Source organism: Cynoglossus semilaevis, chromosome 10 (genome assembly GCF_000523025.1).
Source record: "Cynoglossus semilaevis isolate Cse_v1.0 chromosome 10, Cse_v1.0, whole genome shotgun sequence".
Taxonomy (NCBI): Eukaryota; Metazoa; Chordata; class Actinopteri; order Pleuronectiformes; family Cynoglossidae; genus Cynoglossus; species Cynoglossus semilaevis.
Window position 1 is genome coordinate 12900675 of NC_024316.1, and position 12717 is coordinate 12913391.

The 12717-nt window shown below is 38.2% G+C and overlaps 1 protein-coding gene across 6 annotated transcripts in view; it reads left to right on the top strand.

The window, feature by feature from the left end:
• The window catches only part of fmnl3 (formin-like 3), a 38266-nt gene extending 26679 nt beyond the window's left edge, over positions 1 to 11587 (top strand). For 2 of the 6 annotated variants that reach the window (XM_008318871.3, XM_008318873.3), the window contains 13 exons: positions 70 to 451; positions 761 to 850; positions 939 to 1063; positions 1242 to 1444; positions 1529 to 1832; positions 1982 to 2062; positions 2161 to 2290; positions 2598 to 2758; positions 3253 to 3354; positions 4194 to 4286; positions 4370 to 4493; positions 6174 to 6288; positions 9112 to 11587. In XM_008318871.3, the coding sequence (XP_008317093.1) occupies positions 70 to 451; positions 761 to 850; positions 939 to 1063; positions 1242 to 1444; positions 1529 to 1832; positions 1982 to 2062; positions 2161 to 2290; positions 2598 to 2758; positions 3253 to 3354; positions 4194 to 4286; positions 4370 to 4493; positions 6174 to 6265 (1887 nt within the window). In that variant the 3' untranslated portion in view covers positions 6266 to 6288; positions 9112 to 11587. Of the gene's footprint in view, positions 1 to 69; positions 452 to 760; positions 851 to 938; positions 1064 to 1241; positions 1445 to 1528; positions 1833 to 1981; positions 2063 to 2160; positions 2291 to 2597; positions 2759 to 3252; positions 3355 to 4193; positions 4287 to 4369; positions 4494 to 6173; positions 6298 to 7053; positions 7098 to 9111 lie in introns of all 6 variants that reach the window. The other 4 variants (XR_003050862.1, XM_025059350.1, XM_025059351.1 and 1 more) reach the window with 4 other exon arrangements.
• Positions 11588 to 12717: the final 1130 nt, after the last annotated feature.

Below are 12717 nucleotides of genomic sequence, written 5' to 3' on the forward strand. Positions count from 1 at the left end.
ACGGGGTGTTTCTTTGGCTGTATTTCATCATTGTGCTGTGCTCTGTACCCCCCCCTGGTGACCGCTCAGGAGACATACGAGTCCACCAGCACCCAAGTCAACACGCTGAGGAGGATGATCAAGGAGAAGGACGCAGCATCCCAGAGGCATGTCAACATTGAGAGACGGCTGCTGGAGCTGGAGCAGCAGGGCACCATCCGTCTGCACAAGAAGCCTGACGGAGACATTTCGATCGAGCCACTGGGTGTGGGCGGAGCTGGTGTAGGACATGGTGCTGGTTCTGGCCTTGGGATCCCTCTAGGTAACATTGGACAGCTGTCTCTGGGTCCAGCAGCAGAGTTTGCAGGACTGGGAGGAATAGACACCAGTTTACCACCAGCCAGTGAGGCTCCTCCTCCACCTCCACCACCACCACCTCCTCCTCCACCACCTCCCCTGCCTTCGACCACAGGTGACTGATCATGAGTCACTCTGACTGAGACGCTCTGACACATATATGTGAAAGTAACTCTGTGTTGTCAGTGAGTGACAGATCACAGCCTTGTGCTTCTACCACAGACAGGAAAAGGAAACAAAGCTTGTTTCCTGTGTGCGTGTGTTCAGGCAGATAAAATCACACAGCTGCTGTTCTGAAAAATATTTAACATGAAAAATAATATTCAACATCTGGATAAACATGAAAACAAGCTGTGCAAAGTTGTGAGGATAGAAATTAATACAAAATTAAAATCTAAATAAAATGTTTTTACTCTGATGACAGGCCCAAGTCCTCCAGCCCCACCACCTCCTCCTCCTGCCCCACCTCTGCCAGACGCTTCTCCATCAGTTATCCTGAGTGTGGGTCTCTCAGGTGAGGGTCACACTTTTAGGCTTACGCATATTTCCTTTTATTTCTGTCACAGCACATCTAAAATAATCCCATTTATAAAAATCAACAGCCATCAGAATCAAAAAGCCAATAAAGACAAAGTTCCGCCTGCCTGTGTTTAACTGGACGGCGCTGAAGCCCAATCAGATCAACGGGACAGTCTTCAATGAGATTGATGATGAACGCGTGTTGGAGGTAAATCAGTTTTATGCAGAGCTAAAGTAGAACAGAACTTGAACTTGAACAGAAGATGAATGTGAATATGACAAAAGGCCTCTTATTTTTCACAGAAGTGTTTGATTGTTCTCATCAGATTTGATTGATGTTGTTAAGAGGGTACAAAAGTCTAATCTTCACTGTCCTGTATCTGCAGGAGCTTGAACTAGAGAGGTTTGAGGAGCTGTTCAAGACCAGAGCTCAGGGTCCAGTTGTGGATCTCGCCTCCACAAAAAGCAAAGTGTCCCAGAAGGTGGTGAACAAGGTGACGCTTCTGGACCATAATCGATCTAAGAACTTAGCCATCACATTGCGAAAGGCCAACAAGACCACAGATGAGATCTGCAAAGCAATAGAGAAGTAAGCACTTACTGCAAGATTAAAACAATTCTTGGAAAGGTACAACACGGAACAAGATATTGATACAGTGGGTGTTTTGTTTAGGTTTGATCTCAAGGCCTTACCTGTGGACTTTGTGGAGTGCCTGATGCGTTTCCTGCCCACGGACGCAGAGGTCAAGGTGCTGCGTCAGTACGAGCGCGAGCGGCGCCCCCTGGATCAGTTGGCAGAGGAGGATCGTTTTATGCTGTTTTTCAGCAAGATTGAGAGACTAACTCAGAGAATGAACATTATCACCTTTGTTGGCAACTTCGCCGACAACGTCAACATGCTCACGCCGCAGCTCAACGCAGTAATCGCCGCTTCTGGATCAGTCAAATCTTCACCAAAGCTGAAGAGGATACTCGAAGTAAGAAGAGTTGATCGATAGTGTTCCATAAAAGTGACTCTTACATTTTACATTTGGTTAAGGGCTTACATTTTGGTTATCGATAGTGTTCCATAAAAGTGACTCTTGGCTTACATTTTGGTTCATTTTTTTTCTTTATTGTTCTGCAGATCATCTTAGCTCTGGGGAACTACATGAACAGCAGCAAACGAGGTTGTGTTTACGGTTTTAAATTACAAAGTCTTGATCTGGTGAGTAAGAGCTGACCAATATGATCCCAGATTAAATTAAACTACTCTTTAATTCTGTGACAGTAGATGATGTTGATGTTGTTCTTTTTGTTTCTCAGCTGCTGGACACTAAATCTACAGACAGGAAGATGACCCTGCTCAACTACATAGCTCTCATAGTGAAGGAGAAATACCCTGAACTGGCCAACTTCTATAATGAACTGCACTTTGTGGAAAAAGCTGCAGCAGGTGAGTTAAAAAATGGTTTTCTTCAAGTCATCAAGCCTTTACAGATCACGCTTCATCACAGACTTGATTACACAGAAGAGTCTTCAGTTTATATTTATGGAGTGACTTTTGAGCAGGCCAAGCCTGTTGGTAAATATTTGGGTTTTTTTTATAAGACCTCTAATTTTTATTATTGCAAATAAAAGATTAAAATTTTGACAGGCACTCCCATTCTTAGCCACATGTTTAGAAACCCAGATTGTTCTTGGACAGAAATGCTTAAATACATCCTTAGGAATTGGCCTAATGTGTCTCTGTTTGTGTGAAGTGTCTCTGGAAAATGTGCTGCTGGACGTCAAAGAGCTGGGGAAGGGCATGGACCTGATCCGAAGAGAGTGCAGCCTCCATGACCATTCAGTCCTCAAAGGCTTCATCCAGGGCAGTGATGGACAGCTGGACAAGCTGCAGAAGGATGCGAAGGCAGCAGAGGTAACTGACACTGTTCACTTCCACCCAAACCTCAAGGTATCCACTGGAAAATCTGAAAATAGACACAAAGCAAACACATATGAGCCACTGCTGTCTGATACTCACGCACACACATTGACACACATACACATACACTGTTTTTTTGTATTTTTTAGTATTTTAAATACAAATAATATATTACCTAGCACTTAACTTTTATTATGTAAAAAAGTGTAGCTTCTACTGTATATCAGGAACACACACACACACAAAATTACACTAGACTAAACTAGAAATTATATTTTTTTAACACCTTACATATCAAAATGTAAGACCTAGCCCTTTGCCCCAAACAGTGACTATAACAAATATACAGTAAGTATTATTGTAATCCTCACAGGAACAGCTTCACCTGGAACACACACAAACACACACAAAGAAAATCTTAAGCCCTGAATGAACGGTGTTTACAAACTTCACTCCCACTCCACCACTGTCCTTCTTCCCAATTCTAGGAAGCATTCAACAATGTGGTGAACTACTTTGGAGAGAGCGCCAAGACGACTCCACCCTCGGTGTTTTTCCCTGTGTTTGTGCGCTTTATCAAAGCCTACAAGGTGAGGACACTAGCAGAGGTAGCATCGTGTGTCTTCTTAATCTTCTTCTCCTGACACGCCGACCTGCAGCCTTTTAGCTGCAGCTCAGCGTGGAAGGTTCTGGGTTCGTCTTGCAGAGAGAAGCAGGGCAGACCTTTGGCTGCCTCTGTGCCACAGGACGTGGCGCAGAGTGCGAGGCTAAATAACAGGAAAGGCCAGCTGGTTCTGAGTCCAGAGCTGCAGCTGTGGTGTTTAGACTGGCTCTTCCCTCTCCCTCCCTTTTTAACCCTGGACAGCCTCACCCTACCCCACCACACTGCACATTTCCTGAGATTGTTCTCAGCCGGGATTTATGAGATCTGTTCAAGGAAATGTGCAGCAAAAAAATAAAATCTGTGAACATCTAAGTGTTTCTAAATGTCTATTAAATGAAGGTTTGAGTCCATTTTATTTCCATAGTGATTGATAAGACGACCTAAACTCTGCCTCTGCACTTCATTTGAGGCTGTCATTAGCACATGTTTTGCATGTGGAGGAGACGTAGGGAAATAACTGTCTTAACTTGAGAGGTACCACAGTCATTTCCAGGCTCTATGCTAAACTAATTGGTTGCAGCTTGTTGCAAATGATATCTGTCTCTCTGGCTGACTCTCGGCAACAAAGGGCATCACGTCAAAGTATTTAAAAACATTCCACATGTTAATGTGTTTGAAGCAGAGAGATATACATTTGCAATAATTGCCTGTGAAAATCACAGCGTGTTTCTTAAACTTCTGACCTGCGTCTTTGCAGTCAAAGAGCCACGCTGATGTGCTGTCTTGGATATATTGGAGCTGTCATATCTTATCTCCTTTTAACAGGATGCAGTGACAGAAAACGAGCAGAGGAAAAAGCAGGAGGAGGCAATGAGGGAAAAGTTGTTGGCTCAGGAGGCCAAACAGCACGACCCTAAGGTGAGGTCCTGCTGGAGGTTAGAAAGGCCACAGGAAAGATGTTTACTCTGTGCTAAATTCACCTCTTCTGCTCTTCTCTTTAGGTCCAGGTTCAGAAGAAGAGGCAGCAGCAGCAGGAGCTGATTGCGGAGCTACGCAAGCGACAAGCCAAAGACCACCGGCCCGTGTACGAGGGCAAGGACGGCACGATAGAGGACATCATCACAGGTGGGCCAGACAGCAGCAGACACAGATACAGCCCGGGTCGCCCCAGGTCCAGAGCGACTGTTGTCCTCCACTGCTCGGCTGTTCTGAAGTGCACCTTGTGCTACGTGCTGCAGACACATCTGGAGAACAGCACATAGTCAGCAGTTGTTCCATGACTTACTGTCTCCTTGGGTTCACAGATGAACAACAATAAGAGCTTCTGAGCCTCAGTTTATAAATTATTTAATTAAAATTTAGAAAAATATATTTAAATAATTTTTATGTATGAAACTAAGTCAGTGGTTGTATGTAGTGTTTTTCAAAGTACTGTGAAAAGTTTTAATACAGTTATAATTTAAGTAAATACCAATAAATCTATCATGAAGATTTAAAAAAATATATAAAAACAATACATTTACACTGCTCTGCCAAACAGTTGTCCCATGCCCAAATATTTCTCTCCTTCAGTTTCTGAACATTTTTAATTTGACATATTCATAAGAAAAAACAATTCAACAGATTCCTTACACACGTGACAAAAACAAATGTAATTATCTGTCAGCTTTTGTCACAACATCTCAGTTCTCAGGCCATCAAAATTTGCTGGAGCTCTTTTTTTTTCCTCCTTAAACAAGGTCAATAATTTGACCTTTGCAAACACAGATAATATTTTTTATGTCAATGGACTATTACCTAAAAATATGTTTTAAAATGTATCACATCAGTTTTTTCAGACTATTTTCACTGTATAAACTTTTCTCTCCTTTTATTAAAATAGGACATTAGGACACAGCAGCACAAACCTACACCTCCTCTTCACTATATGCTGTATAAATATACTACTATATATACATTACACCTTAACAATAATATGAATCTATTCATCAGTCAGAGAGACTGAAAAAAACAGTTCAGCATTTTAAGCTCTTAGATCTGTTCGGCCAAAAATGAGACTGCTCAGCGTGCCACTAGAGGGAGCCAACGTACCACCAGGGTAATGCCATAGCTTAAGAACAACTGACTAAGTTTTCAATATTTGCTGAACACCACGCATACTATAAATAATATCACAATGTTACTCCGATGAATATGACGTCACCTTTTTGACAGAGCAGTGTTGATGGGTTTCTATGGTGAGGGACCTGTATCTACAGTCTCAGGAGACAATAATGATCAGTACATACTGTGTATGTTCTTTAAAGACTGATTAATTGATGATTTAACAATATTTTAACAGGCGGCATTTTTACATGAGACCCATGTTGATGCAGTATAAACACTGGGAACCACGTGGGTATTGTAACTCATTCAACAAACCCACATGGGTCCCTCCTTTATGTCCCATATGCAGCCCACACATTTTGCCCAGTTCAAATGAATTGAAACTTATCAAATGAATTGGTGTGAGCCCACGTGGTCATGCCGGTTTGGTTAATAATGATAATACTGTCAGAGCAATAACAGCTTATTGTGCTACTGATGCTTTTCTCAATTGTGTTCTAATGATATATACTGTATATAAAAAACACCGAGTTTTTCTAAAAAATCTTTAGATTTATGTTAAGACAAACAGCACCATGCCACTGTCCTCGCTGTGGTCTCCTTAATGGTCTATGAAGACAGCCCAGTGCCCTCTTTTCCTCCCTTAATGACAGTAACTCAGGTGTGACATGTTTTTTCTTCCTCCCCCTTCTCCCCCAGTCCTGAAGAGCGTGCCCTTCACAGCCCGCACTGCTAAACGTGGCTCACGGTTCTTCTGTGAAGCCAACCTCTGCGACGACGCCAACTGCTAGCCCTCCCCTCCCTTAATGCCAAGGTTGTCCAGGTGTCTCTCATACACCTCCTGACCACTGTGCATGCAGCATGACTCCCCCCACCACCACCCTTGTTACCCTTACCTAACGTGGGCCACCATTGGTTGTTTGTGTTCTAATACTAGACAACTCCTATCTGGTGTCTGATGATAGGAGTCAGCCAAACCTCTTAGCCTGCTGCAGAGCTACATGAAAAAACTCTGAGTGTCAACCATAGACTGTATATAAGAAATGGATGAAGCCATATGGGTGCTAACTACAGTAGCAGCGTGATGCCACAGAAGTAAACTGTAACACTTCACACGTCTTAACAACTAAGAATGGTAACGTTAGGAAGATGTACCAAACAGTTCAAGTGAACCCAACAAGACCCACAACACTAGTTACCGACCGTATATTCTTCAGCAAAATGTTTGTTGACAGTATAAGTTACAAAAAACTTTAACAACCACATGTCGATGTCCATTTCTTACATATGCTCTATGATGTCAGCATATTTATTTATTTAAGTAAAAAAAATATGCATTTGCACTTACAGTATAGTCACTCGACTGATTTAAAAATCAAGTCATGCATGAATCTTTGCATTATAACAACTTTAATTTTTTCTTCCATGAAACTGAATACAAGCATAAAGAGGTTTGGCAGATTTCACTGGGTTTATCAAAGAGGCTGTTTCATGAGACTAACGTGTTTAGTGTTGGTGATTTCCTGCTAACGTGTGACTCCTCTGTCCTCACCCACCACTCTTTATTCTACCCTTTCAGCTGAGAAGAAGATTAATGACAGTATTTCACTCTTCTAACAGAGGGTAAGGAAGGTGCCCGGCCAAAGTCCAGCTGCTGTGTGCTGCTGCTTCAGCTAGCGCTTCAGTGGCAATCATAAAAATGCTTTTGCAGCACTGAGATTAGCTTTTTACAGACAATAATAAGGAGAACAGTTTAAATTCAGCACTACTCACAAAGACAGCTGTTTTAACACAGACTGATGTTGAATATTTATTATTCTACAGAAGGAATTTCTAGGTCAGTATTTCTTCAGTTTAAATATATAATTTTATCATCATCATCATCGTCATCCTCACCTTCTCCTGTTCCATGTTGCATGTTGTTCACTGTTACGTCACCTCTCACTTGTCATCAACGTTGTTTGTGTTTTCGTGTTGTCTAACATGTGCTCCACCGTTAACTGGTCAACAGGCTCCTAAGAGAAACACAGTTATAAACAGGGTTATCCCGATACATTAGTAGTACAAGTACTTTCATGTGAGTATTTCACTATTTTAGATTTGGTTTTGCAGCTCAAACCAAAACACAGTGTCGACACCGAGCACTAAAATGTTCACCGCCAATTTAATTTTTTTCTCAAAAAGTGTTTTATTGGATCACTGGATCGCCACATTTTCGAATACACTTAAATAAAGATTTAAAGCATTGGGTCAGATATGGACAGCGTTATAAGTATGGGGCATAACTAACGGATAAATTACATAAAAACCCAAAACCAGTTCACACACAAAAACCTCCTTTAGCTACTGAACGACACTTCACAAACTTTGGAGCCTGTTGATCTTTGTGATACAATTATAATCATAAATGTTCATTTTTCTTCTGCTGCTGCGTTGTGTGTGCTACGAAGTGCCACGAACCACAACTGATTTTCCAAAACCTTGAATTTCACCAGCTGGAAGTCAAGGTTGTGGAAAACTGTCTTTTAATGTTCAGTCTGCTTCATGTTGGGATTTTAAAGCCCAGATGGTTTTAGATTTTAACGGTAGAAATGGTTGTGAATGTTTCGTAACAAGTAGGTTTTTTTAAAACTTTTTTTGAATATACTACAAGAGCCAGTTTATTAGGTACACCAAATTGTAATTAAGCCATTTAAAAAAAAAAAATTTGATCAGACGTCATTCTTGTTTGAGAGTAAATACTCCACATCATACGTTGTACCTAGTAAACTGACAAGTGTGTACAGCAGAGAAAGAAATATAGTAAAAAGTATTTTTGGACATTTTAGATGTTTTTCAAATTCAAAGGACAATTTTGTACAAACCCTTGTAGGTAATATGATGATATATTTTGTTGAACTTTTCTTGAACGTGTTACGTTTTTCATTATCTAACATTTTTATGTTGTTGTTGATTAATTTAAGCTAAAATTGCTAAAGTTGTATTTAAGTTCAAGCTATATTTGAACTAACTTCTAGCTTCTTAATGCTAAGGTTATCTGTTTCTAAAGCTTGGTCAGCTTGAAGCTACCTAGTACATTACTATTGCTTACCTTTTAGATTTTGCCAACTTTTGGTAGTTTTCAGCTAGCATCTTTTTAAATTGAATTGTTTTTTGAGAATGTTTTCTCTCTTTTTGATTTGATAATTAACTATCTCGGGCTTGCCACAGTTTCTTGAAAACCTGATGCTAATTTGCTACACTTTGTAATAGCTATTTTTTATATAATTATATAAGTTTTCATGTCAACAAAAAGAGCCAAATTTGCCAAATTGTTGTAGTGACATCACTAACCAACTATTTGTTTTTCTCTTTCCTATTATTTCTCATCATATTTGTTCAATTTTTTTTAATTTTTACTAGGTCTGCCCTGTTTTACATCGCCTTTAGAATTCCAAGCGCACATTTAAATATTTCCAAAAACATTTTTTTTTCCTTTTGCTAATTTCTGACCCTGCTGTACAATAAGTCAATCTATATAAATACCTGTTTAGCTCAGAAGTATTCAAAGTAATAAAACCAATATAAAGTTTGACCTCTAACATGTGTGTCCCCCTACCCCCTTGTCTCTCACCCCCTTCTCCCTAACTTCTCACAGATCTCCGAAACCAGCCCTTCCTGCGAGCTGATGCGTTGATCCGGAGCGGTTGGAAGAGACCCTAAACCACTTATTCATCACTTAAACCCCCCCTCCCCCCGATATAACCTTCCTCCCTGTGCCCTGATGGTTCATCTCAACCCTGAGGCTGCAGCTTACAAAGACTGAAAAGAGAGGAGAGGACAGAGGCCTTGTCTTAGCTGGGTAATTTATTTATTTATGGAGGCCCCTAAGAGCCACTTTAGGACAGCGGGCATTGTTGTGAAAGCACAGAGGCTCAACCCTCACTCACTACAGGGAGAAGACTTTTCCTGCTCTGGTGGAACTGAGACTTAGATCTGCTGAATCCTGACTACAGGTGAGAGGGGTGTAAGGTGGGGAGGGGTGGTGTCTAAAGCAGGACAGAACAGTGCCTTCATTCACTAGTGCTTGCCAACATTATTCTCAAGGAAGATTTTTTTTTTTCCGCAGAATGTGTCATTGTTGTAGACTAGAACTGAGATGCAGCACGACGTCCTAACAATCCTTAATGTCACACGTTTGTGGGCTGTTTAATTTATACAAAGCCAAGTCGATACTTTCATGTAGGGTTCAAACAAAGACAATGGTGTATTTTGAATTCAATCAAATGTGTCTCAGAGGAATGGGTTTCCTTTGTGTGGAGCTAGCCAAACCAAACCTCCTTGAATGTCTTATGTTTTCACTCACAAAGTGCCTTTTTTCTGTGTTAACAGTGTTATGTCTATGGACTATTGATAAGAACGGACACCTTAGAAAGACCGCAAGTGCTCCGCTGGTTCAGGAAGTACGAGGCTATGTCATGAGGACAGATGTTGGCATTTCAGGTTTATATTTGTCATCAGTTATCATTTATTTGATTTAAACCTTAATATACAAAGAAATGAAATCAGAGCAAACTAATTGTTAACCAAACTTAAGTAAAAACTTGTTACAGGAATGGACAAGTGATATTGCGCGATGCTGTTCTTTAGTAAAAATTGAAAAGAAGAGACATAGAAGCAGAATTTTCTGATGGTAATGGAGAATATAAAAAGAAAGAACTTATTATATTACTTATATTTTCAAAGCAAATATTTATTGAATTGTTTTTTTAACTTTCTGACGTATTGTCATAACACAGTTTATAGAAATGGGCAATACTTCCTATTTAATTTAGATATTTCTTTTGTTTATTTTTTCCTCAATCCTACAGTTTTAATCACTAAATCTTGAGCTTAGTCAATATAATATGTCAATTCTATTCATTTTCAGTTATTTACAATTTACTGGACAGTGAAATGTAAGATGGAAAGCAAATAGAAATGGGCACACATTTGATTTCCTTTTGCTGTTACTGGTTTGTCCAGTAGGAGGCGGGCTTTCGAGACATAAGGTTCGCATTGGAGGTAAATGTCACTGATAGCGTGATAATGATCAATGATCAGTGACTGTAATGCAGGGGTCTCTAAGTCATGACTAGATGTCAATAATAATTAACGTTTAAAGGTAATTTTTTAAAATGTCATTTTTCCTTATATAATACTGCTTTAGTTGGCCATTAAGGTTGTTTACACTGTAGTATTGTGTATGTATTATTTGACCCCTGTTCTAATTGGACAAGTTAACTGTCAATCTTCTGACAGCTGAAATCATGTTTCCTAAAATAATGTTGAACCCAACATTAAAGAGCCTCTGATGATCAGGAGGTTTTTCACTGATATTCAAAATCTGTATACTTCTATACAAACTGCGTTACTTCCTTAACCAGCCAACCACTTCGGTTGTTTCCTTTGCTTCCCTCTGAGCTGATTGGTCTGTTTCTTATACACAGTTTACCTTAGTTTTTCACAGGTCAGCCGTGTTGACCTTCTGCAACACTGTTCATTTGTCAAAGATTGTATCTTTATTTCTGTGTACTTTAAAAAATAGCCTTATTTAGTTACTGAGAATGATATGCAAATGTTCTGAGATCTGGAGGCACATCACAAAGAGAAGGTAGATGGCGATGTTACGACTGTTCTGACCTGTATGGTTTTTGTGTTTCTGTGCCATGACCAACACAACTGAATTGTATTTGTAAGAAATCATGAAACTGAATGTTTTGCGTCTTGACAACACTTTTGGTCACAGCTAATGTGACATTATGCAAAGTGACAAAAAAGTAGAAGAAGAAGAGAGAAGTAAAAGAAGGCTTCATGTGGACTGCTGTTAATGGTCTTAGATGGTGACCTGCCACAGATGTGGTGATGGATGAAGGACATTTCAATATTGTTTTTTAAACTCAGATGAGACGATGACTTTTCTCCTAACAGCATGTGTTTTTTGTTTTCTTTAATATAACAATGGCACAAAGAAAGACGTCGTCACACTACTTAATTTGGCTCATGTTGAATAAAACACTATCCTTTAAGTGGACTTTTACATGTATGTATATTGAAATTAAAAATCGAATTTAGAATAAATCATCTGTATTATAGTCCAGTGACTGAATCATTTTAACAAAAAACAATTTCTAAAGAATTCTCAAAAGGCTCTAATTTGGTGAGAAACATGCAGAACAGATACAATTTTGAATTTTTTTTTCAAAACTTTTCATGAAAATTTTTAAACATCCGACCAACATGACATGCAAAATTAAGATTTTGCCAAAAACTTTTAAAAAGTTTTAGAAATTTTGTTTTTCAATTTTTCAGTTAAATCTTAAATTTTCCTGCCATGTTGTTCAGATGTTGAAAATTCAAAAAAGAAATTGAATATTTTATCCTTTTTATCTTCTATCTTTTTTTTATATAAAGTTTTTTATATAGTTATAGTTATATAGTGTTTTGAAAAAAACTTTAGAAAGCACTTTTTCTATTTTTTTGGAATATTTCTGCAAAACCCAAATTTTTGGTAAGATGTTTAGAATTTTTGAAAGTAAAATTTTACCTTTTCTGCATAGTTCTCATCAAAATGTAGTGTTTTAAAGTTTTAGAATACATTTTTTTTAATTTATTTAAATTTAATTTTTTGGAAAAAATCTTTAGAAAAAATTTTAAAAAAACATTTTTAGAAAAAACATTTTTGGGAATGTTTTGGCAAAACCATAATGTTTGGTCAGATGTTTTCAAAATTCTATCTTTTCTGCATGTTTTTTTGTAATGTTTTAGCAAAACCCTAATTTTTGAGGGAAGAAAAAACAGTTGTAAAATTGTATCTTTTCTGCATATTTCTGATCAAAATATAGTGTCTAAATATAATTTTTTTAAAAGAAAACATTTTTTGGACATTTTTTAGAAAAAACACCTTCTTAAATGTTTTTGGCAATTTTTCGGCAAAACTAATTTTTGGTCAAATGTTCAAAAAGTTTGATGTAAATCTTTTAAAAAAAAGAATTTAAAATTGTATTATTCCTGCACATTTCTTATTGAAATATAGTCTTTGAAAATTAGAAAAAAATATTATTCAAAATAAGGTTTTTTCTCTTCTTTTACTTAAAATTATTTGTTTGAAAAAAATTTTTTTTTTAAAACTCATTTTAGAATTTTTTTTTTTGGGAATTTCTTGGCAAAACCCTCATTTTTGGTCAGATATTGAAAGATTTTGATGACTTTTTATTTTTATGGA